This window comes from Cariama cristata, unplaced genomic scaffold (assembly GCF_000690535.1).
Source record: "Cariama cristata isolate BGI_N322 unplaced genomic scaffold, ASM69053v1 scaffold2371, whole genome shotgun sequence".
NCBI lineage: Eukaryota > Metazoa > Chordata > Aves > Cariamiformes > Cariamidae > Cariama > Cariama cristata.
Genome location: NW_009600845.1, coordinates 14,590 through 42,109, shown reverse-complemented (window position 1 = coordinate 42,109; position 27,520 = coordinate 14,590). Strand labels below are relative to the sequence as shown.

Below are 27,520 nucleotides of genomic sequence, written 5' to 3'. Positions count from 1 at the left end.
TGGTGTGTTGCGGGGGGGGGGGGGGGGAGAATGACATCTTACCTTGATATATTTTATAAATGATAACTTAAGAAATGTAATGCAAATATTTTAAAACAAATTCTATATTCCTTTTTATTAACCACATGTTCCATATTTGTGGGTTATTTTGTTAGGTTCACATAGACATCAAGTAGGACAAGCCTCTTCGAGGAATAGGAAAAAATATGCCCTCTCTAAATAACACTAAAATGCAAATCACATATCTGAAGTCTGACACATAGAAATATTTTTTCTTGTATTCCTCTTAAACCTAATAAATGTTACTAATACTATGGGGCTTTTAAAATGTTTAAATCTTTTTTCAACAATAGAAGCTTTATTGCATTTATGATATACTATTGGTTTAGTGGAAAAGTGAATATTTGATTAATCTCATGAATTTAGTAATGGGGGGGCGGGGTTTTTTGTTGTTTTTGTTTGGTTTTGTATTTTTTTAAGGCTGAAAATCTGCTGTTATTCTCACTGGCTATACCATCGCATATGTATCACAATCACAACTTCACATCAGCAGAAAGTTATTCTGATTTGATATTGTTCCAATGGTAACTGTGAGAGCTGACAAGAGTGTCTTCTATACATTCAAATGAGACTTTTCATGGTCAGTGTTTTGTATAAAAGTTATCAACAGTGATTCCCACTAAATAAACTGTAATGGATACGCAAGACAAAAAATCAATGAAATATTTATTTTTCTACCCAAAAAAATAACACAATGAGTTTGCACGCTAAGGAAACAGAATTATAATTCAAATTAAGTATCATGTCTTTTATTTCACCTATGGTTTACGAAAGGCCTTACCTGATTCAGCATACGACTTCTCAGCAGGCTGTACGGTCTCCTCAGATTCTGGTGATGTTGGCTGTGCTGGGACAGATCTTTCTTTAAGGCCTGCATTTTTCAGTTATAAAGTTAACTTTATGCTCTTTTTGATATGATTAAATTATAAACTAAGAAAGTAGTTTCAATTACATTAACTGCTGTTAAACTTTCCAAAATGTATTCAATTAATCAATCACAATTACAGGGCTCTCCTGATATACAGTGATATATACAAAGACTGAAGTGTATTCAGATAGTAAACAAGTACGTTTTGAAGACAAACATACAATGAGGGGAAAAAAGAGACAGAAATTTAAGCACTTGCCTTTATTTCAAAGCAACTGAACAAATGACTATGCTATTCTCAACACCTATTCAGGATCCAGAAGAAAAATAGGCAGCAGGTTTTTCTCACTGTTTTCTCTTTGGGAAAAAAGTGCTTTCATATCATCAATTTTACAGGTTTTTACGGAGAACTAATCTGAACTTTATAAAGTGCTGCACAGATGAGAAGAGGTATTTTAAATTCATGTTAAATCTTAGATCTGATGAAGAGAAACATAGTTTCTTCAAAATAAGGTAATCTCACTCTCTAGTTTCTTTTGACAACTAAATTACTACAGAAAAAGTATGACTGATGGAATTTCACCACTAAGATGCTTACTGTCTATACCACAGAGTCTTTCTAGATCAAAACACAATGAAAAGAAAGCAACCAGTAACAGCAATGATCAACACCATGGTAACAGATAAAGATAATACATAGCCTTGAAAGATTACACCACATCTTAAGATAACACATCCTCCAGAAAGAATGTATCGCTATTAGCCTAATCTTCCTCTCAACCATCTTTTAGGAAGGATTTAGGCAAGCCTTAACCAAGTTCAGACTGGGTATAAGAAAAAGCTTACACACACACTTGCACACCCACCCCATCACGAGGACAGTCAAATCAGTGGAAAAGGCTGCACAGAGAGGTTGTGCATTCCCATCCTTGGAGGTTTTAAAGACCACACTGGATAATGGCCAGGGTAACCCAGTCATACCTCTGAGATGACCCTGTTTTGAGCAGGATTTTGGAATAAGGATCTCCTGAAGTTCCTTCCAAACAGAATTCTACACCATTTTTCCAAGGTTCATATTTAAGTTCCAATATCATTTAAGATAAAACTACCTTCTTAAATAAACATAAACACTGCCCAAAACAAACTAAGTTCTCAAGAGCTGTATGCACAGTAATCAATAGAAAGAAAAAAAAAATATTTAAGAAAGCAGAGGCTACACTATAATGAACACTCCTGTACTGCTAACAATCTTGTAAGAGCAACTCTAAGTGGAACAATATAAGCATTATATCTCAAGTCAGTAGAGATTCAAAAAAAAAAAAAAAAAATCACCTCTTTTCTACTGGAGTCAAAACATATCTCATACAAATAGGAGTAGTATGCCTCAAAACAACTTTGTTTAAACTAGAAAGATTTTATTATTTTATGCATTGTGAGAAAAACATGTATTTATTCCATTACCCTATATAAGTAATGGGAACAGGAATAACAATTAATTCTACTTACACCTTTTTATATTAAGTTACACGAAGACAAGTAGCTAGGCTGTATCTAAAAGTACAGTAACTAAGAGTCCACTACTACAGAGTCAAGATAAGAAGCTAGAAGAAAAAAGTCAAATGTACACTTCATTTTTTGTCTGTTTTCTTCTGTGTCATCAAAAAAACCCCCTGAAATATTAAAAAGTATTAGGAAGTCTTACATTCTTCTTTTGCTGCAGTAATATTAATGGCTACAAGAGTAAGAAGTTGCTTCCTTCTACAATCATCTTTAACTACACATGGAGACACCACCAGTTACTTATATTAGCCACTGCCTCACACTTCAGAATCTGGAAGCACAGAAAGAGCCACCCTGCTTTCACAAACACAGTTCACTTCCTTTAGATGTACACCTCCTTAAATAAGTCCTTACATCCTCCCATAACCCACCTCTCCAATTCCAGACAACCACTTGCTCTGCTTCATGAACAATAAATGGTTTCAAAATATTTCAAAGGATAGCCAGTATTTCACAGCCAACAAGCACTTAGGGTCTGTAAAAGGACAGAAGGGTCTAGCAAGGGTAGGTCTTTGTTTTGCTTGTGCATTTCTCCACTTTGCTTTCAAGCTTTTCATACACATCTATCATGTTTATCACCAATTCCTAGTCCATCCTGTTGAGTATGTAATATGTTAAGTCATTTACTTTTTGCAAGATCCTATTTTCTGTCATCTTTTTATTAAAATAAAGTTGCACTCAGTTTTTACTTGTGTGGTGCATTTTTTGAACTGTGGTAACTTGCCATGTTAAGGTGAATGACAATAATATTTCATAGAGATATACAACAGTACAATATATCTCTGGGGCAAAAATCTCACTTTATTGTGTGGTTATCAGTATAGCCTGGAGTGCTCCTCAAAGAAAATGTTCTGGGCGGGGGGGGAACAACCCCCAAAAAACTACAACAAACTTTTTTTAGAACCTGATAAACTTTGGGTCATAGATATAACACTATGTTAAGAAAGGCAACTCATTCCAAATTTCACTCCCAGACAGTTACAACTTCTGTCACATTAGAGGAGAAAATAAAAGGTGATGTGCATTATACCACTGTGCCACCATTCTTGAGAAGTGTGATTTGAGTGCTCCTCTGTCAAATATGTATCTTAACACTCATCAAAGCAAAGAGGAATAAACAAGTCTATCATCACCGAAGCCTAAAAGAGAATGGTCATTATGCAAGTGCATTTATTAGATCTTCATTCTGTCAAGTTTTTTGCTAAGCACTATAATGTTCATAACACACATCTTTTCCCTCCTCCTTCACATGTATATAAATATTTAGAAAATAGCTCAGTATATCATCTCTGTAAATTATCACAGTGAGAATCTTAAGCTACTGTACTATTTTCTACAGCTTTTATTTGAACTATTTTTCATAAGTTCCCTCTAAAAAAAAGAAAAAAATATCAGATAATATCTTACCCTATTACCATATCTTATACCTCTAAGGATCAAAGCATCCTACAGACACACGTATGTGCTGTATTGAAAGTCTGAGATAAGTTTATTGCCAGCTGTTATACACAAAAATTAAGCAAAACCATGAACAGAATCAACCTTCTGGACTTTAATCACCACCCACATGCATATACTCGTACTCAATTTCACTCTTTAGTTTTGTTTTCTTTAAAATAATACTGCAGTATAACAATAATAAATCCTCAACTTTCATTACAAATTTTGTTCTTGAATCTTGTGTAATTTTATTGTGCAATTAATATTTCAACATACTAAACAACATTATTTGTCCAGTAAAATTAGAAAATATTCCTTTCCCATAAGTATAGATTCAATGACATACTGAAATGTCTCTGCAGAAATGTTTCATAACTTTGTTTATTCTAATGAGACTGCTGGACAAATCATTCCTCGGTGCTAAAAATACAGAAGCTATAAGAGCAAACAAACACAGAAGTTTGCTTACAGAAGTATCATGTGCTTGAAAAGTGTTGTTTGAATAAAATAATAGTTCAAAAATACATAAGCTGTTCTCTAATCAAGTTCAACCAGAATATAGTAGTAGTAGCATATCACTTCTTAAAAATGTGATGGGAATCCAACAATATCTATCAATGGTGAAACAAGTGGCCTAATTTTCAGAAGAATTCATAACCAGAAGCTTGGAAAACTCAGAAAAAATCAGGACACAGTTAACTGAAAAGTGACAATGAATCAAGTTTTCAGACCTAAAGATAGCTAAAAGAGAAATAAATAAAGGAAGGAAGAAAAGCAGAACATATTGTCATAGGATCAATAAACAAAAGTGTTGCAACGTTTTGGTTGGGTATACACTGAAGTCTCATAAATTAACGCAACACTGAAGTTGGTTTGAGTGTTTGTGTATAAAACAGTTTTCTCAGTGTACTTAGGGAAAAAAGTTTAGCAGTGAATAATTTACATTTATTTGCTAAGTTCCTATGACAATACATTCCAGTAATGCTCCTCTTGGTTGTTTTTGTGAAACAGAAATATTTTCTTATGAGTCTCCACCATATGCGTCCAGATAATCCTCTTAATACTGCTTTTAAACTTGCATTTGATACACAACATTACACTTTCATCCCCACATCAAGAAGAGAGCATTTTAATACAAGGAAGCAAAGAAAGGGGAAAAAAAAAAACCAACCAGCCAAACAAAAAACCCCCCAGATTTAGAGTATGCTTGAAGTAGTTGGCATCCATTTGACATTTCTGTTTTCAACACATATTGTTAGCCAGGCATATTAACATATGTACATATTAGAGTTTCACAGCAGACATTTTTGCCTTGTGTTTACAATGCCAGTACACACTTAACAGTATTCAAAAAATTATTATATATAGCCTCTGTTTAGACTTCTCTCCAGAAAACATTATCTTCTTATTGTCATTTTTACCATATTTATATAAATATGTTGAATTTCTCATTCTTGAGGTCTGTTCCTCATTAGCAGAACCAGAACTCTGTTTATTTCTTTTCCTTCTTGTCTTCTTTGGATGGGTTTTTAACCATCTTTCTTGTTTCTTTGTCTTTTCCCACCTGAATAGTACCATCCTTTTCACTGGCTGATTTTTTGGTAGTCTCCTTGGATTTTACATTTTTGTCTATGCCTTTTTCCTTTCCTCTGTCTCTTTTAGCCTTGTCAGAATCTTTCTTTAATTTATTCATATCAACAGCTTTCTTGTCCTTCCGATCAGTAGCATCTTTTCCTTTCCTGGTTCTCTTTTTTTCTTCCTCATCTTTGATTTCCTCCTTCTTGGATTCCTGCTTCTCCCTTAATTTCTTGAGTGGTTCTTTAATAGCTTCTTTTACTTTTTAGTTTTTCATTTAAAAAAGAGGAAATGTTCAATAAGAGAACCATTCTTAGACTGGAAAACATCTTACGAACAACTATCTAAAAGTGTTGATCAAATTCTTACTTAATGTTTGTTAGATGCCAATTTAAACTTGTATAATTAACTATTTAAGCTTTAAGCAATTTAAACTAATTAGGTTTGACTTAGAGCAGTATCGCACACCATGCAGCCAGCCAATAAACTTAGTTTACTGCAACTGCATCCGAATAAAGCATTAATCTAGAGAAAACCATGCCTCTATTATCTTACTGCTGACTAACTTCTGCAGAATGGTAAAACCAGTTTTGTCTGTGACCATGAAAAATCACAGTAAATTCTGAATCTCTGACAACAGTATGACAATTGTAGGATCTAGAAACGTAAAGAGCATCACCAGAAGACTTTTTTTTCTCCGATTTTCTCAACTTTCTAAAACTACAAATGTATGCTACAACATCTTACTGACATAGTTACCTCAGATTAAGGCAAGACTTTAAAATGTATCTGAAGTATGTATTTCACTAAAATAAGAAATAAGTACACAATAATTAAAGAAGAAACAGCGATGTCCTGGTGAATTAAATCAACTCAGAAAAAGTTAACTTGGTTTGACCATATTCAGTGAAATCAAGGTAACAATTGTAAATTAATTCTTACGTCTTTGCTTTCCCATATGCAGAGTTATTAGTAATACTTTTTTGTTTTTTACTTTTGGAGTTGTACCTCTTGTGCTTATTTTCTCTATTTCAATTCACATTTGGCTGTGACACTGTATCTAGATAATATATCATAAGAACAGTCAGAACAGCATCCTTGAAATGTAAATGTTCAATCTCTACTTGCACTTTGCCCACAGTTTTGAAAAAATTTGTCAGTACCAGCAGCATTCTCCAGAATAAGGAATTTTTAACTCAATAAAATTTGGAAATTTTTCCATTAAATCTCTGTATGTAATATTTGTATTTAATTTTAAAATTACTATTCCCACATTATTAAAAAGGCAATAAAGAATTTATATGTAAACTACAACAGCTCTATTTTTGTTCAGACTTTTGAGAGAAACGGCAGTCTGTTGAGGTAAAAAGCAGGCAAGTGACAACGTGGCTACTGTAACATTTGCCTCTAACCGCTGTGTAACACTTCTGTGGAGTGACAAATTCAATCACACAGCTCAGGTTAAAAGGAATAACATCAAATTTCCCTCCAACTTTTTTTTTTTTTGCATAAAGCATTTGAAATATGTCATACCATTTCTTCATTCTCCTATCAAACATTGAAGAATGATCCAAAACTCAGGAATGAATTGTTAAATGACATTTATTGTATTCTTGGAAACACGCAATTTGCAACCAAGTCATAGCAAGCACCATGTGGAACAACTGCTAAAAATTTCAACTTGCATGCAAGATGCTAAGAAAAGTCACATTCATATGGGCAGAAGAGCTTCCCTGAGCAAATGCACTTTTTTTCCTAACGAGACTTTGTATTACAAACAGCGTGCATTTTTCACATATTGCTAGAAAAAACATATTAAAGTCTAAGTGTCTTTAATGTAACAAAGAGACTGTGTTCTTTACATAGCACCATGCTGTGTGGCGATAACAAAGGGCATCTAAAAAGTTAAGCACCTGTAGTACATGTGGTACTTTGGTATTTTGCTAAGGCTAATTAGCTTCTTTAGTCTCTCTGTTGCACTGAACACATTTAGACCATTATGTCCTGTTCATACAGCAATATAATTATAAATAAATATATGGCATAAATCGGTTGCAAGATATCCTACTTTAAGCTTTTGGAAATTTTATAAGTATCATCACTGCTATCAACCCTGCAAATAATATTAAAGGGAAGTTATTGAACTTTACCTAAATTTCTCCTCCCATAAGAAAGAAATAGATGACACTATTTAAGTACAGACTTAAGTAGAAATTAAGGTGCTCAAGTCCAATTACAATACAGTAATAGTATCATGAATTCATGAAACATAACTAAAGGAGGATTTCACACAGAGTAAAATCTGCATATACAACAGAACTTTTTTTTAAACATGCAGAATATGAAGTTATCATAAACTACTTATAATCCAAACAAGACAACCATTGTAAAAAAATTTTGCACAAACAAAATACAATCTCTAGTTAGGAAAGCACTCACATTGCCATTAAATTACAATTGGTAGCACAAAAAAAAACCTTACTGAAAAATGGGGCGGATAATAGTTTGCTGCACCATTAGACCACACTTAGCCAACATCACTAGTATTAGTAAACATTATTATAACCTGCAATCTGTATTTGCAATGCGCATGCATTTCAGACTTCATTATCTGCATAAAGTTCCACAAGAAAAAGAACATTAAAAATACCTTTGACTTTAGTTTTTTTCTTGGCTACCCCTCCTGGCTCCTCACCTGATTTGTTACAAAATGGAAATAGGTTATGAGCATATCTGTGATGTTCAACAAACATGACATAAAGTTTTTCAATCTGCTATGCTATGTAAAAAGTTATTTTTACATAGCACACTGCAAAACTATGGAGACATACCAAATGTTAACTCATTAAGAATAAAGCATCTTCAGTAGCAAGACCACCACAAGTACCGAGATGGAAGACTAATTAATCCAAGAAAAGTACCATATTACCAAATGCATGCTAATTGAGATGCTTCTTAACTTCTTAGAGCTAGCTCAGTTCTCTACAGCCAGCATGATGCCGTGTAATTATAACCAATATCCCAGCTGATTTCTCTGCTAGGTATTGTGCCACTTCTCTCTCAATTTGTGTTTCTATACAATTTTATCAATATTTAATAAACCTATTGACTCAAAATATCTTTAAGTTTGTACTGCAGATTACATAAATTGAGTATTTTCTTACAATGAATTACAATCTATGTTTCTTTATCCAACAGAAAATATATTTTGGCAAAGGTATTGCTCACATTCCAAAAAGCAGTTGCCATTTCATTTAAGTTAAAATACTTACTGCTTAAGACTATTTAAGACTGTTAAGACTTTCATTAAAAAAATAAACTTTACTCTCCAAAGTCAGGTGTTACCCTCCTTCCCCCTTGTAGCCAACAGAAACTCAGGTCATTCAGCATCTTGATTGTGCTTCATACCTAATTCCACAAAACGCACAAAGGCAAAAGCCTTCCCCAAAATACAAATAATAATTAGCCTCATCTCTCCAATACCATAAAAAGAGTTTGGATTATTACCATCATGCTGCTGTGGATTAAGACCTAAATCCCATAAACACAACTACCTCAACCACAAAAATCACGAGCATTGCTACCCAAACACCAACTAGAAAGTTAAGAAAAGTTATCGTAAATATACATTTAAAACTCATACATAGTCTCATTAAACTAGAAGAGATATTCCCATGTCTCAATGTTAGTGTTCTCATTCAGACATATAAAGCACCTACACTGGACATATGAACCTCGAGCTTAGGTTTCCAGAAAACAATTAATAACTACTCAAACTGTGTCAATATACCTCAACATTTATTCTTAAAAAACAAAACAAACAAAATCCTCATATTCTGCACTAAAAAAATAATAATTTTGCAGAATTTAGCCACTAAAATCATTGTAATCAACTCGCATCTGATGTCTATCTTACACGTTTTCAAAGTATCATGTATTGACATTTCAGCCAAAATTTCTTAAAAATGGATTAGCCAGGTAAAAATACAATTTTTAGATCAATTTCCTTACAAACTCATACCTGGGATATGAAAGCCTTTTTAAGCTCCTGGCCCACAGACTACCATCATGGCTGAAGTCCAGAGTTCTAACTTGACTAAATTCATTATTCAATCTTATTACCTCTAAGCAGCGTGTGGAAGAATAAGTAAACAATTTTCTCATATAAAAGGAAGAATAGACTCCAATTTTGTTATACTACAGCATCAATGAAATACAAATAATAAAAGGTAATCAGTAAAGTTGCACAAAGCCATATTTAAATTTCCACCTCCTCCCCTCTTTTCATAGTAAAATTAAATGTTATTGAATATTTTAAGATACACTCTTAAAAGCATGTCTTGACACTGAAAACAGAAAATTTTACAAAGACCTGTATACACAAAAATTATCATACAGATATTTGAAATTATTTTTAAATAAAACTATATGCACTATGCAGAAAGATTACAAAATACCTTGTTCAGTGATTATTGATAATTCACTTATTAAATATTCAAGCAAGCAGTAATTTGTTTCCATCTGCTTTTATACAATGAATAGTGTTAGGATTCTCAGCAAGTTACCAATGCATGATATAATTCCGTAAATCATGTACAGTTTAATATTATGAACAGACCCATTTACAGGAAAAGTATGTAGAATAATATATTTCAAAATCTTAGTATTATGTAATGATCACAAGACAGAAATCCTGCTGCACCTTGATTCCCACCTGGACTGGGTGTCTACAATGGCTACAGCACAGGGAAGTCTCATTTGTGAACCCCGAACAGCCTGAAGCAAGACATGGATGTAAAACACTTTGCTTTTCCAAGATAGCAATGTCCTGGGGCATGAGATAAAATCGGGCATCGAAGTGGTTATAATGGAATGTCAGTAATGGCTACTATTGGAGTCAGTGAATTAAAAAGTATACTTCAAAGTTAACATAGCCTGATAGGTTTCTGTTATTTTCCAAAGAACTGCTTTAAACAATCATATTAAAAATTATTCATGTCAAAGGGATTATTTTTACATAATGATTAACGGTAAATAACTTAGTGTCTTAACTGACTCTTTGAAACTTAGAATATTACAAAGCATTCTAATTCTGCAATAAAATCCAGTCATTTCCTCTATTTTTCTGCATAAAAACCTTCAAGAACAACTGTCACAAAAAGAACCCCCAAGAACCCAAAAGAACCCCCAAGTGAGAGCACAGCTTTAGAATTTCAGTATCAAAAGAAAAACATATGAATACTATTTTTATTCAGAAAGTTAAGCACTGCAAGACAGAAATAATAGGCAACACAAAGCACTTAGCCTTTCTGAGCAGTTTCACAGATGTTGACAGATAACAGTCTCATATTTAACAACATAGAGAAACCTGCCACTTATTCTTGCATATGCAAATTTTGTATTATTCATTTAATAATACTGAAAACTTTAATAGCCTTGCTATACAAAAGTCTTTGTCACACGAAAAAATATATCAATTTCACCACCACATCTGCCTGCATAAACCCTTTGAATTTGCAGCACCATGCCACAAAATGTAAGCTAATGAAGGTGGCTTATATGTGAAAAAGGAAGAGGCTACTTTCCATTTACCATAGAAAGCACACAGCCAAGGTTAGCACTAAGCAGCTGACAGATTGAACTTGCTACCCTTCCGCAATTTCTGGAAAGCCTGGGTAACAGAACAGAAAGTGTCAAGCTTTAAACATTAGAGCTTGTGTTCTCGCCTTAATTCATGAAGTCCCACTAAAAACCTCCTCCATCACACAGAAAATCAGCAAAAGATGTTAAAATTGCAGAGCCAAAAAAGGAAATATGAATCTATAAGCCAAAACTGTTATTAACCTTTTCTCCTCTCCTTTTGTTTTCCTTCTCCAGAAGAACTGCAAGTCAAAAAAAGCTATGACTGTTTGGATATGCACTTGCATGTAATTATTACTACTATTCTGCATTTATAATATGCTACATTGGATATACAAGGTCTTCTGCTAAACAAAACCGCTTACTAACAGAAGGATAGCACCCACTTACCTTAAACTGAACTCATTACTTGTATGCAGAGTGCTGGGCATACCGAAGCCTGTAACCCTCTCACATGCAAGATAGTTTTTTTGAATTCATACAACTTGCAATAAAAAAAAAAACTCTCAAGAAATTCTCAGTAAGTTGCTTAGTATCTCTCACTCATTTAACTGCATAATTTTGAAAGAAAAATCCAAATCAAAGACACAGGGCAGAAAGCATTTTCTTTTCTGAAGTCACAGATGCCTATCTTGTGTCTTCTGTGAGAAGCTATAAGAAACCAACAAGTAAGTCTTGCTTTTATTAGCCTTGTCTTGAGAAATCCATCCTACCTGACCATAAGACAGACAGTATTTCATGTATTTCATGCTGCTGTGTCATCATTATTTTAGCTGCTTAACTGACTGCAACTGATTATGGAAAACAGTATGCGTCTGTCCAAAATGACCAACCTGTACGCAACAGCTTTCCCCAGCTCTCAAATACTAATCAAATCATGTTTACAATATAGGTGGGTTTTTTCCCCTGTCGTCTGACCATGCAATGAAGTGAAAATCCTTCTAATGCTTCAATGCATTCTGCTTCTAGGCCTCCATCCAACTGTAACCTATACGAATAACTGTCATAAAAATTCAGTATCTTTTAAGTCAGTCAATTGAGACTAACTAATAATGCAAAATTACCATAAAATGAAGCCTACAGGTGGTAAGTCTTATTCACTGACCTTGAAACAAATTTTGAGACCGACAGATTGCACACGCTCTCAAAAAAGCTCTTGGGGGTGGGAAGTACTAGCAAAAAGTTGTTGTAATAAGAATTTCAACATATATGCAAATAATTTTCTGATTATTCTCTTCAATTCTAAGTTATTCTACATATTAAGAGCATTGTGATTTTTTTCCCCCCATATTAAACACTGCCTTGCTTTCGAATTAAATATTGTTGAAAGTGGTCACAGAAATCTGGGGTTCAAACCTACAAGTTCTCAGCCATTTCAGATATATGGGTATTACGTTTTTTTTCCCCTACCGTTTCTTTCCATTAGTATCACAACAAAGCAAGCAAGAGGTTAACACGGTATTCTGTTTGAAGGTTGTAAACTTCTGCTGAAGACTGCCAGTTAAAATATCAAACATTTACCAACACGAGAAAATGGGAAAGCAAAACATCCCACATATTTCTAAGGATGCTAGCCAAACTGGCAGTCACAAACTTTTGTCAGAGACATTTACTTCTGGAGCTCTGTAAAATTTAATATAAATGACCTGTAAGGAATATGAAGGTAGCTAATGAAGGCTCCATGTCCAATTTAATGTAAAAATCACTGAATTTTCATTCTTTACTAGCTATAAAACCTAGCAAGTTCCTACCACTTAAACAATGTATTTTCCTCATTAAAAACATTGTTTGCTACTAATTTGCTCCTATTTTAAATTCTCAAGCCAAAAACTGTAGGTAGAAAGCAGCAGCTTTGCCTTCTAAAATAATTAGTCTAAGACAATATCAGAAGGTAAAGCTGCCATAGCTTTCTGCTGACAGTTTAAAAACACTCTAAAAGTTTTCTGGACTTCTTTTAAAACATTAATATACTCACTGTATTTGATATAACTGATAGTCACCACAAATCAAACTAAAAATTTAGGTTTCAGTTTCCTCAACTAATTTCAAATACTTTGTGTGCAGTTAGAAGCAAAAGTCGAGATACAGTTCAGTTCTCCTTGTTTATTCGTGTATCATACTTGGCCTGACCTATTTGCTGTTAAATTGTGGGGTTTTGTTTTTTAAAAAAGAAGCCTGCCATGCTGATATAACTGAAGAGTCATCTAAATCTCATTATCACCCCTACTAGCCAAGTCCCGCTTACCATCACAACAATTAATGCAACACATTGAAATCAAACTCTTTATCCCAAACTTTAGGAGAGCTTTGACAGCTCTGCTCACCCCTGGTGAGAGTTCAGTTGTTAACTCAACAGGAACACCACCAGGCAAGAGTGAACGCTTCTTAAAAAAACCTCTATCGTGGAAACTAAACACTCTAGAAAGTTATTTAAGTATGAACATTTCCCCTAGGTCTCCCCTGCTCTGCCTCTTTCTCCTCCTACAAATTCCTTATTCCCACTATAACTGTTTTTGAGAGGACTTCCATACAGTTAATACAATCAACAAGGAACTTCCATGATACCAAATTAGAACTTTCTTGGCCTGCATTTCAACTCCCAAGCTCTAATTAAACTCATTTACTGTTTACTGATGCAACCATTACCTGTTTCAGTGCTGGCAGCTTTCTCACAGCACATGCAATCTGTTTATCTCTGTTTCACTTAAACTTCATCAGATTATCAACGCGTCTTTTAACTATTTGGTACAAACTTTATGATACAGAATTCTCACAGTAGATGTTTTCCTGCCCTTTTTGGTTATCTAGTTCCATTACTGAAGCATCGACAACAGAATTCAACATTCTGTGACAATTTTTCTAATTCATACTGAGAGATATTATTATCCCACAATAGTGATGAGATTCTTATTTCTAATTCAAATGTGCTTCTAAAATTAAAAGAGAAAAAAAAAACCCAAACAAAACAAAGCAAGTTTCCTTATTTCCTATGTCTCAGATACTTTGCAAGTTTCTTTCACTTGCTAAGAAACTTCTCAGTAATATTCCACAGATCTACTAGCATTGATGGTCACAGCGTACGGCGGGGGGAAGAAGGATGGAGTATTTTCTTTCTCTTATGCTTCATAAATCTCATCCTAAAAACCATTAACTTTACATGTTATTAACTTTCTTATATCCTAATCCTCAAAGATTTGGAAGAAAATGTGACTACTGTTTTTGTCGTTCTATTTCATTTGTAGATCTTAAGCAGCAGTATTAATATATCAAATTATTTTTTTAAATACTTCACTTGCTTAACACTAACACTTTTTCTTTTTTATTACTTTTTAGAGATTGAGTAGAACTCTGAGTTGGATGATTTAATGAAAGTTAAATTGCTCTAAAATTGCCATGCCAAAGCAAGTGAAAATTAATTTAATTTAGAAAAGGTTAAGATTTCAGCCTGCATCCACTGGTGTTAAAACTGGAGTATGAACTCTATATGTGAAACCGATACAAACTTAAGCATAGCAGGCATCACAATAAACAATTTCATATCATTTCAGCAATAGTCTGAGTACCCTATTCATGTATTACAATGACAGCTCAGTTTCAGCTGTTAGTACCTGATACAAACTGCAGAACACAATTACGAATTCCCCTTTCTATACCAATAACTTTATGATAGCAGACAGAATTCATGTACATGGAAAATATTTTTGGATGTTTCCACCAGGAAACATGTTTCACAGGAAAAGGATTAAAATTTACAAAACCACATTAAGTTCTTCAATTTAGCAAGGAATAGAAGACATTAAATTCTAATTTCCAATTAGTCTTTAATATATTCAGTATTACATTAGAAATACATAATCATAGCTTCCCACTTCCATAAGAGGCCCACCTTAAAAAAACTCCAACAAATTTAGAACAGCCCTTGAGGTGCAATTGTTATATTCAAAGAAATGATTGAAAACTTAGTTTGAAAACAGACAGATCAGTGGGAATAAACCATATAATGACATAGTATCTTCTGAATACAACAGACGTGACCTAACTTCGAAATAAATTTTTCTGTAAAATTTTCAAGCACTTTTAAATGAAGTGCCTTTATTTGAACAGGTAAAAAGAATTTATGTGAGAAATCAGTGAATCACAAAATAAACAATTTATTAAAATTATATTTCACAAGAGAATTATCATTGTCATGTCTCTATTAAGGATTAACATATAAATATGTATTTACATAATGCAGACATGCTAGAATACAATCAAAGCTGTTACAAAACGCTTCAGTTAATGTTTGCTAGAAAGACAAACGTTATAGTGTTAACAGTAGAGGTTATTACATTTAGCTTTGTAAGTTTTGTGCACAAAATGCACAAATCGAAGCACACACAGAAACCAACTACACAACCGCAGATACATGATTTATTCTACATATTCACACAACCGTGTAGTATTTGTCATCCTGTCACAAAAATGGAAAAGTCACTGAAAGGCTTTCAACTAGTGAAACTACATCACACGGCTGACTCTAGTTCAATCTTTATAGTGTCCATTTGGGAGTTTCCCCTCAACACCATAAATTCCTTTTATATTAAGACTGATGATTTCATGGACATTTTCGAAAGCCAATCAAATTAGTCTCTCAGTCACTGGTTCTGTAAATCCAAAATAACACAAGTCTTTTTTCCCTGAACCCCTTCATTCTGTGACGTACCATCAACATCATCTGCAGCTTCGCTCTCTTCTTCTTCTAGTATTTCAAAAGGAGTCAATACATCATAGAGAAATGACAGAAAGCCATAAAACCAATCAGAGCTTTCCTCTGCTAAAATATTAAGGACTTCCTCAAGAGAATCAATATTTTCATTACTGCCATCTTTGGTCAGGCCTACACAAGAATAGAGGAAAGAGAGAGAGAGGGAAGGGAAAAAAAGAGACAGCAGTTAGGTGGAAAGAGGAAACTGCAAAAGGAGGATCTGTGAAAGACATCTCATGTCACAGACAGCAGTCTTTACAGGAATGCTAATTAGGAAATAGAAAGATGTTAAGAAAGTTGAATCTTTCAAAATACGGACTATAATTTGGACAATAAACATGCACCATATTATGCCAAAATCTTACAAAAGGCAGCAGCTTTGCTTTCCCTTCTTCCTAGTCCTGAAACCAAATCCATTTCTATTCAGTTTTCTTGCCAGAGTATTTACCTTTAGACAGTTTTTTTAACAGTAATCCTCCGCTACTTTAAAGCATCCAATTTGCCTTTTTTTTTTTTAAACCATAATGTTCAAATTCCAGAGCTTGCAACTGGTAGCTGAGAATAACATTTAAAAGCAAACAGTATTTAAACAAACTTGTCACAGACATACTGTTAAGGATAACATTTATTCTACCATGCAGAATTTTGATTTTGCTTAGAAGCGAGGACTCTAAATGCTGGGGGAGTTGTTTTGCAGTTTGTTTGCTTGTTTGGGTTTTTTTATCATGCTTCTCAATCATTTTTTTCTATGATATGTATTCTACATGATATACTTGATCCTCAGGAATTCCTTCCAAACCTGAAGATATACAGAACAGTAGATAAAAATGAATATGTAGCCAATATAAAGGGTGTATGCATTGTCACACAGACAATCTAAAGCTGGCTAAAGTAGAGATAGCCAGAGCAGTGAAGAAAGAGCTCATCACTTCTAAACTCTCTGATACCAGGAGTTGCTATCCTGGGCTATGAGACCCACTGATCTAACTGGGGTTTGTAAAATACAAATAAGCCATGATTAGTGTTTTTTTCCCCTCCTGTTGGTTGTTTTTGTTTTGTTTTCTTAATTTAAATCCGCTGTTTTATAGTTAATACTAAACAACAATTTAACTTTTCCATTCTGGGAAAAGTACAACAGAATGACCAAGCAATGATGAATGTTAACTACTAGTAAGTTTTAAAGCAGAAGAGGGAGGAATTTCCACCACTTCTAACCAGAACAAACCTTTGTTTGTTGGAAGGAGAAGCAGAAAAGTGGGCTAAGCGTGAAGACAGATTGTTGAGACATAAAATTAAGTGAACATATTGCACATGCAGACTACAAAGCAGTATCAGGTGCAGGTTAATGAAACATTCAAGTTAGAGGAGTTCATGGCAGAGACATTTAACACATTTCAACGTTTTTCTTACAGCACATAGCGAAAGTATCAATGATAATTCTGAGGAAACTTCCAAGTCCATGATGTTCCACATCCTTGTACCTGGATGTCCAGAACCTCTACTTGAGTGACCAGCCATTCTCTTTAATTTTTCACTGGATAGCCCAAAGGTTTAAAAATGACAGATTGAATCCAGGAGGCAATCAAGGTATTATAAATATCCCTCTCCAACTTCTTCCATGGCTTAGTTCTATAAAAATTAAATTTTAGACTTAACTTTATGCACAGTAGTCAGTCATCATTCTAATTTGTTTCCAAAATTTGGACCAAACAAGATGTAAAGATATACACCAAAGTAAGCATATTTACTGAAGAATGAAATCTCAATTTAGGAATGGAAATCTGAAGCTAAAAAAAAAAAACAAAACACCACACACAACTAAATTATAAACACAGAATTATAAATATTTGCATGATTCTAGCCTGTCCGAATCTGTCATTTAAAAAACAAACAAAAACAAACCAAAAAACAACACACCAGTCAGAAAAGACCCCAGGCTTTAAATAACATTTCTGTAAGTACATGAAGAACCATATGGATGTCCCCGTTCTTGCACTAAGTCAAGAAAAAGACTCTTGAGCAATTATCTTTATAAAATATAACATGCAGTACAGCAGCATATTTTCTTTGAAAATATTAGGACACCAAAGGGAACCACTGAAACTAGAAGAATACCTCTTAAAGTCTTTACCATAAAAACCACCAAACGACAAAACTCCAAACCCTTTCTTTACAATTCTTTACAAAAACTACCCAAGATTAATATAATGGCCTTTGAATCTAAGCCACTTCAGCCTGAGTTACAGAAAGTATCACATTATTTCACATATTCATCTTTTTTCTTTCTTAGAAAGAGTTAAAACAAAAAACCTCAAACTAATTAATACTCAAACTATTTTCAGTCTTGCTTCATCCCCATAATGGAGAACTGCTTTTCAAAGTAAAACATATGTACTAATAAGCACATATAAGCATGGCAAGAAGTCCCTGAAAATGGTGACAAAAATGGAAGTGCCCAATCAGGCAGCCATACCATGCTAAATCAGTGACTCATGGGAAATAACTACTTTATTTCAAGAGAAGTCTAAACATAACAATTCAAATTAGTGATCCAGGAATCAAAATCTATCTTTATTTAACAGTGTTGCCACCACCGCTGGGGCGGAGGGCTTGCCTACATTCATTTAGCAAGACAAAGCCTTTCTTCTCCTGCAAACATCTCTTTTAGGAGAATGTGCATATGCAAGCCTTTAATATTTGCAGGTGCTACAGTAGAACATGAGAAAAATAGAGGAGTATGAAACCTATCCGAAAGCGCTGGACGATACAAAAGCATTCTTTTAACTCCTCTTTATCTCAGTACAGATTTTCCAAATGTGCAATCTTTGTACCACTGCTTGCAAATATGTTTTTCTACTACAGGTGAACCAGGGGAAAAAAAAGTTGGTTTACAGAAGCTTAGGTTCTGTTTACCACCCTTTGTTTGCTGACACATTAGGTTTTGGGTGGGGTTTTTTCCCCCCCATTTTCTGCATAACCAGATTACTCTGAACTAAATGCAAAAGACCACCACAGTGATGACTTTTTGTAGCTGCAGTTCCAAAATTGTACTAACTATTGCAGAGATTTAAGTCGAATTTCTCAGGATAATGTTGCTTGTTAAAAAGGACTGAACTATAAAAAACAGCTTGGCTCCAAAGATTCTATTACAACAGACATTGGTACTCCCTATAACTGCATTTTTTTGTAATGCTACTAAAGCCACTGTTCCTCTGTACTGAGGTCAGGCATAACACTCGTCCTGAGAAGAGTAACTTCCTTCAAAGAGCAATCAGAGTGAAGTGGACAAGAAGTGGGAAGAGAATTATTGGGAACAGCAGCCCTCAAACGAGCACATTAAGAAGCCTCTCTTCCCACCACCAAAAGGAATTCAGTAAACAGAACCTCACAAATACCTGCGAAAAAGAAAGAATCTCCAAGATAACTGCAGAGTAGCTTCAACAGCTTCGCGTTTCCACCCTGGATAATTGTTTTATAAATGGATACAAAACTAACTAAACAAATATTTGGTGCTGGCTGGCTGGGTTTTAGGTGGGGTTCCCCCCCCCCCCCCCCAAGTAGGGGGCGGGGGGCCAAGGAAGAGGGGAAGAACACACTTCTTGCACACCGGTTTTAAAATTACACAAATACCTCAAGAGAACTTAACCGTCAAACCTCTTTTGATTTCAATAAATAAAAAGAACAGACCCTATCATACCTTGTACATGCAAGAAATTAATGTTAATTCTTCTATTTAGGTGTGCCCAAGTAGTACAGAAAACTACTTATCAGCTACTAAACCATTCTTTGAAGTATAAAATAAACTCATGCTGGTAGAAGCATTTCTCAAAATTAACTTAAAAAAAATTTATCATTAATATGCAAATTAAATCTTTAAATTTGTAGCAAAACACTAAAGATTTAAAAACTAAAGACAGTATTAAACACCTGTACATGCCACAATTTCAATATACAGTAGTTTAGTAATAGCTAAAAAACAGAAAAGAAAAAAGCATATGACTTCCTAGTATTAAACACTAGTATGTCCTTTTTAAGCCGACATTAAATCAAAGAAACCACTTGCTGTTACGGTAGTCTGATCCAGAGAAAAATCCCAAGAAGTAACAAGTCTTCAAACACACCACATGTACTAACAAAATCCTCACTAACAAAATATAAAAGGAGCTATGCATTCAATATTTAGACAGTTACCCTAATGCAGTTCAATATAGGCTTACTACATGGTTTTCGTTACTACAAAGACTCAATTCTGGAAGACAAATTCCTCAAGAGGGAATCTAGTCTTCCAGTTCCTGCATCAACGAAATAATTTTAGTCTGCATAGTGGTGTTCATTTTTTAGTTCATATCAAATGTTAAATACAAACAAGCACAATAATTTACTCGGAATTTCAGTTAATAATATTATATGTTACTTATTAGAAAAAATATATGTTTCTATTCATAATTTTTATCAATGTCATGTAACTTTTCAAAATTTGACATTTCCTTTGTTCTGCAGAAAATATTAACTTAAATGAGATTAAATCATATTTCTAAGCAAGTATTCAAAAATAATAAAAATAGTTTTTGATCTGTGACCTTTTAATGTCACATTTGAAGTATAAGGTTTAAATGTGTGATAAGACAAGTTTATAATAGAAACACTGTCATGTACTGGCAGAATTCCCAGCTATATCAAGTTCCATAAAACAGAGACTTAACAAAGCAGCAGCATGTTTCTGGCTACCACCTTGGCGATGTGAATCCAACTAATATGATCCACAGGAGACTGAGATCCACTGTCTATACCCTACACGCTAGACAGAGAAAGATTAAGATTATAACTATAAAAAGTGTTATCTTATTCATCATTTATAAATAACGCCCAATTTATAGCTCTGAAGTCAATCAGAGCACTGAAGATTCTTTGGAGTGCCTCTCACATTCACACCACTGCAAACTGGTTCAGTAATTTTGATTGCATGGGTTCTCTTTAAACCATGAAGGGATTAAACAACTGAATCCCTCAAGACGACTAGCTGATTTCTGCAAACGTAAGTGGGGAAAAATAAACTGATGATAAACTGATTTTTCTGGAGTATGAGTTTCCAATAGCAAGTCATAACATCCTAATATACTATTGATATATTGTTGATAACTTTGACTAGTTTGAGACATTCCACTTTGCCCTCGTCTCAAGCTATTATTTACTATGCTGGGTTTTTTTTATTGTTTTGTTTATTTGTTTAACTTACTAGGTTTGTGCTCAGAATAGGCTTACATTTCAACAAATCAATTAAAGAAAAGTAAACTTTCTAACATCAGGTATGCAAGAAGTATCTATCCAGTGCTCAACTGTGAAGCTGAAGACGGTAGTGCTTTAACTGCTAGAAGATATAGGCAGAACGGCAATATGACAAAGCATATCTAGTGATTGAAATTTCACTTTGAAGATACGTAGTGAGCAGAAAGATATTCTCCCAAACTACAAGAAACAGAAGCCTAAAACCAGTGTTTCAAAGTCAAAGAAGAAAAATCCATGTCATGTCGGATTTCTGAAGGGCAAAGAAAAACAGACTTCTGGAGAGCTCAGAATAGAGGAAAGACACTACAAAAATATGCTAGTCATCTAAGAAGTACAAAGGCCTGCTGGAAGTGATTTTAAAACGGACCTCGCTTAACTTGTTAACATAAACAATGTTTTAACTCTTGAAGCATCTTAAGCCCTGCATCTGATAAATTTATTAATAATCACAACCATCTTTCAACGGTCGATACAGCAGCATTAACCACCTAACTTCAAAATCATCCCTTAAGTAATTAAAAGCTTTCCACTTACACTGTTATATTAGGAGAAAAAGAACACAACTTGCTACACGTTACACACACAATTCTACAACTTGCAATAAGAAAAAAACCCCACCACAATGACATCAATTTCAGTTCTCCAATTAGGAAAAACCAGAAATATTGTTTTGACATTAAACAAAAACTAAACATGAATATGACAACTGAATTATATTGATTATTCCACCCGTGTTTGTACTTGCCTAGCAATACTTTAGCATCTTCCACATCAAAATCTCCATCTCCATCAGCATCATATATCCCAAGCTTGCCTAGAAATGCAGAGAGATGAAGAGAGAATTAGAGATTCAGTAGTTTTGTTTCCAGCACAGGGTTTTCAATGTGTGATGGTTGACCGTCAATGCTAGGTTGTTACGTTTTTTTTTTTAATGATTTAGCCGTACTCTTCTTAACTACATTTTAAATTTCCTGGAAAATATTACAAATATTTTAAGCTCCTTTTTGCATTTCCTAGACTTTAGACTGAATGCAAGTTAGGTTTTTTTCCACACATTTATTTTGGTGCTTGCAGATTTAAAAGAAATCTGTAATTAAGCAATGTGCTTTACGTGAACATGTTTTGCTCAGAATAAAATTTAAGTTCACAAGGAACATTTAACGTGTTTAACGGAAAACAAAGAATAAACCAAGAATTCATCAAATAATCACCATTTGTTTTCTGATTACATGCTTCTTGCCATTCTATATTCTCAGAAAAAAAAGATAGGTTTATAATTTTTAGTGCCAAGTTAATAGAAGATAAGCACAAAGGAAAAACATTCATAATTTTTATCAACAACTGTATAACGTTCACTGCAGACAAAAAAGATGTCTATCCTTTTATAGTCTACTAATACATGAGACTTCTCACTTTTATTTTTGAAATTGCAGCTCTATCAGCCCTAAGTACAGGCAACAGGAAAACCCAGTTTCTATTCAAAAATGAATTTTTAGCATAGAATTGTGGTACCCAGATTAGAACTGTCTTGGGATCACCAAGTAAGTAGAGAGCTATCTAATTAGCTTTGATAAAATTCAGACATAACTTTTAATAGGATTGAAACTCTGCACACTGTTCGCAGAAGAACTCTAAGTCCTTACAGTTTGCGGGTTCATTATTACACTTGTCATTCTCTAAATGGAGGCAGAACTTGATTGCCATGAAAATAAATGAAATATAGTTCTTCATATTGTACTTAGAAAATTAGAAAACAGTTTTGTGGAAGAAAAAGTTCAGACCTGGGTCTAGAATAGACAAAAATAAGGCCATCACCATTGTACAGAAGCAATCAATTAGAAAGGATCTTTATCAGTTTATGGTTAAACACAGCAGACTGGTGGAATAAATGTAATTCTCTAGAAAGAAGAATTGTATCATCTTCAAAACAATGAAGAATGAGACGGATGAGAAATGACTGAGTTTCATGTCATTGTAGAAGAACAGCAGTTCTCTAAAAAATTAAAAACATGAAAAAGTAAACCAAAATTTTTAGCCAAGGGACTGTAAAGCAAGCTTATTTCTCTAATATCCTACCTTGTAGGACCTCTGACAAGTTATAACGGAAATCCTTTGCTTTGGCTGCATGCATGGTAAAAATATAGAAACCATTATTTGCATCACTAGACCCAATTAGGTTTCAAACCAGAAGTTTCTCTTAAAATCAGTTCAGATCAAAAAAAAACACGTACCAACAGATCTGTAAAGCTATAAAGCTTGTAAAACCCGCAGTTACAAAAGTGCATGTTGAATTGTACAACATCAGGGACAACAGCTCTACCTATGGACATACATCTTGAAATTTGAGACATTAATTTTCACCCTTAGGTATTACATTAACAATACTACCTTAACATTGTCATATTGAGATACAATTATCACCGTTATAAGCTTAAAACTAAGGTCATTCAACAGCTCATTCATGAGAGGACATCTGATCAGTTGTGCTGACTCTATAGGCAACACAGTCCATCAGAAGAGTGGCAACATTAGCTGCCCACTTTCAACCACTGCTGCAAGTTTCTGAGAGCTTAAATTGAACCAATGCGTATCTAGCTGACACTTCAAATGAACTAGAGTAGACATGTTACAAAGAGATCCAGATCTATCCTTGGAGATTTCTTCAATTCTTTAATAAATGCAGTATGTTAATAACCTTTTTCAGCCTTATGAGAATCCCATTTTAACATCATAATAGAGTTCAGCATTAAAACGTACGTTTTGAACTACATTGCCTATTCTTATCATGCAGGTCATTTCCAAACACTGCAGTAGTCAGATCAGCTATCTAGAAATTTAAAATGGCCTCCATTTAATGCATATCATGATAATTATTAGAAGCGTCTTGAGATTTAAAATTCTTACCTAGAACTTCTTCATAATCTACAAGTTCAAACCAGACAACTGCTACCGATGTCCAAACTCCCAGCAAAGCAATTACCATAAACCAGGTGAAAAATGAGCTTCCAGAGAGACCTTCTTTCTTTCCATTCTTGCTTCCTCCATGCTTAGTTTCTGTTAAAATAAGGCAAACAAGTAGGAAAAATAAATTTGTATGAGAGTTATATCCTCAATCATAATTTTTTAAGTCTTTTATTCTGTGTAGTCATAAGAAACAAGACATCTGAGTGACGCTTTTTTGTGGGTTGGTTTTGATTTTTAAACTTCACCACTGTTACTTGCTTTTCATATCACCAGGAATTATGGTGGGAAGCTTGATAATCATCTAAGTAAAAGCCCTATAACCAACCAAACACCAAAAACCCACATGTAATTTGTCTTAACAACTTAGTTGGAAATCCCCCCTTCCTCCCCTTTAGTGTATATTTAAACAGAGCTTAACATTTTTGAGATGCTTTGCATTTGTGCCAACAGTTCTCCAACTGCCACCAGAGGGCAACAGGATCAGGAGAAACAGTTTGAAAGAACAGCATTTCTTCCGAAGCAAGTTTTAAAGCTAGTTGAATTAGCTCACAGAATCAACATGGAAATTCAAATAACCTAAGAAGGCTCTAAAATCTAAACCATATTAAAGGTAACACTACAAGTTCAGACATTCGACCAACTAAAAATATCTTCCCTGTTGCTTAGAATCAAGCAGAGATTCACTACATGCTGAATACCTTTAGACTTCCAGTCGCATGGAACATACAAATAAAAGTATGACACACAGACTTAATGCAAATCACAGCTTCATTTATAACCACACATACGGAAAGTAAGTGCATATAAAAAAATACAGTAGTTATAAACAAACCACTGGGAAAAGAAAGACTTCAATGTAGAATATGTGTATGGGGTTTCACACAGGCATCACCACTAGAGAAGACATAAATTGCTTGGTCCGTTGCTTTAGAATCACATTAGGGAAAGGATACATATAGTAAATAAATGTGCATCCAAAAAGATGCCTGCCGCCTTTCTCCAGAGCTTGAGGTCTGCTCTTCCGCCTCCCGATACTACTGCTGCAAGGCTGGCACTTGGCCACAGTTTCATGTCCACCAACCTACACCACTTCATTCCCTTCTAAGCACCAGCCCTTGCCCGTTCAGCTACATTCAGTTCTAGTTACTGAAGTAAAACTATTTCTTACATAGCTTGAAATACTTGAAAAACTCTGTCATGAATATTGTGATAATATAGTAAGGTAGGGAGTTAACTTTATTATCTAATTGCAAGGAATGTTTGATGTATTTATCAATACTAATTGTAGAAAAAGAAAAAAATACTCTGAACAGCTACACATCAACATGATTTTTTTTTTTTTTAGAATAAAATGGAGCAGCTCTGAAAGATAAGTAATGAGACACTGGTGACTGACTTATTTCTGTAATAGATATTATATAGAAGTACTTTCAGACCCTGCTTGCCATCAGATTCACAGCTGTAATAAATTAACCTTTTATTACATTAATTGTGCTATACACAGTTCAGACCAATAAAAGTAACTGACATACATCAGCTCTTACTCAGCTCAGCATTTATTTTTAATAAAAGATTTTTTTTTAAGACTACTCTTTACAAAGATCAAATACCAGCTATTTAGTTTGTTTTCTATATTAAGCACAAAGTTGCCTCAATATAGGCTGCCCAATAACAGTCAGAGAGAAGTCGAGCCAATTCAGCCTCACCCCAGGCACCTATCACTACTTACTGCACAGTACCCTAATTATGTATGTGCAAGGTCCATATACATAACTCATCATAACATCTCTCTTGTGGGAAAGACGTACAGGTAGCCTGAAAACAGAGGCAAAGCAGCGTGTGCCAGTACATTCAGAAACACGATTAACTGTATATGAAACTTATTTGAAGTACTCTTGAGCTGGAAATGGTAATATTCAGAAACAAACAATTACCCCATGTAACAGCAGAACTTTGCCACTCCTATGTTCCAATGCAGTCAATGGAAATTTTGTCTGTATTTAAAATGAAACCTTAAGGATAAAAACATTTTAAATGATGCCAGGTTACAACATCGTTCTAGAGCAAACTAGGTATCAGAAGAGGCAAACAGAAAAGAGAATCTTACTGTATTTCACACTTACTCATTTACCTTACTTTTTTCTAATGTTTACTGCTAGTTGCCTCCGAATAAAGCGGCTTTACTTATTCAAAGAGAAACACAGGAAAACAAAAGACAGCTTGTTTAAGTAATCAAGCATAGCTGTTCAATTTTTTTCTAGTCTAAAAGACTGTTTCATGCAAATCCCTCAAAAACAGATTCTGCTATAAAAATATCCTTCACAACAGTCACAAAGATACATTTTTATGCTGTGGCTTCCTATCTTATAGGAAAATTATTTTCAAAACTCTTGAAAAATTCTGCTAAGAATTCAACCATGGCAGTTTGATCAGGGAACACTTTAACAGAAGTGGAAGTTATGTAACATAAAATGTACCTATGGTCTGCAGAGATAACCCTACACGCAGGGTCAGAACAAAACACTGCAAGGACTGAAGCTGGCTCAGAGCTCATTCCAGACAGTTAATTCTCAATTCAAGCCCTTTCCTTGCACATGCTGCCAGCCATGTCAGAAGTAGGTCACTTGCCATATCTGGTAAGCCTGTGCTTACACCACCAGATGTCTTTACGCAGATATCAGAAAGTCTTAAAGTGTGCTCTATTCCTCAACGGCAAATCTTTAAAAGTCCTATACCTCACCCACCCCCCATAAAGAGTCACGTCTAGATAAAAATGTATGAAAATCTTTTTCCTTTTTACTTTAGATTATGTTAAAGACACCTAGTAATTTCACATATTCAAAAAATAACTTTAAAGTCAGGTATTTGAAGACAAAACAAGGTCTCTTATTTCAATGGATGCTCTACTCAAGCAAAAACTAAGTTACAATTAACCACCTGCCATAAACTCACAAAACACCTCTAGTCCAGAGAACATTTAATCAAAGAGAAGAGAGGCAGCCTGTAACGCAGACTAGAACAGCAAACTGGCTAGAAAATACCAACATACCACAGTAAGCCAGTTATTTTGCTGATCACAAAACGCAACACAGCCGTTACTAGCTACCACGCATTTTCCATTTGTTCACAAAAACGTTAGGATTATACCTGTGTCGTCAGCCATAACATTAGTGCTCGATTTCTGCAGACAGAGCGAGTGTGTCCGTATCTCCAAAAATTAACGCTGAAGGCAGAATAAGAAACGATTTATCCTCACTGTAGTCTTGCAACAGGAGCAAACAAGTTTCCTAAAGCCAGCCCAGCTGGAACTCGAAACTGGACCCAAGAGAAACCTCTCCTCCAAACCTATTTTTAGAGCAGTTATCGTCAGGAGCCAAACG

The 27,520-nt window shown here is 34.4% G+C and overlaps 1 protein-coding gene across 1 annotated transcript in view; it reads right to left on the bottom strand.

Annotated features, from left to right (window-relative positions):
- Positions 1-27,305, bottom strand: part of ASPH (aspartate beta-hydroxylase) — a 99,828-nt gene extending 72,523 nt beyond the window's left edge. The window contains exons 1-4 of the mRNA XM_009710179.1: positions 27,288-27,305; positions 24,081-24,230; positions 21,922-21,990; positions 842-931 (exon numbers count right to left, since the gene is read on the bottom strand). Coding sequence (XP_009708481.1) covers positions 842-931; positions 21,922-21,990; positions 24,081-24,230; positions 27,288-27,303 — 325 coding nt within the window. The 5' untranslated portion in view covers positions 27,304-27,305. The remainder of the gene's footprint in view (positions 1-841; positions 932-21,921; positions 21,991-24,080; positions 24,231-27,287) is intronic.
- Between the last annotated feature and the right edge of the window lie 215 nt (positions 27,306-27,520).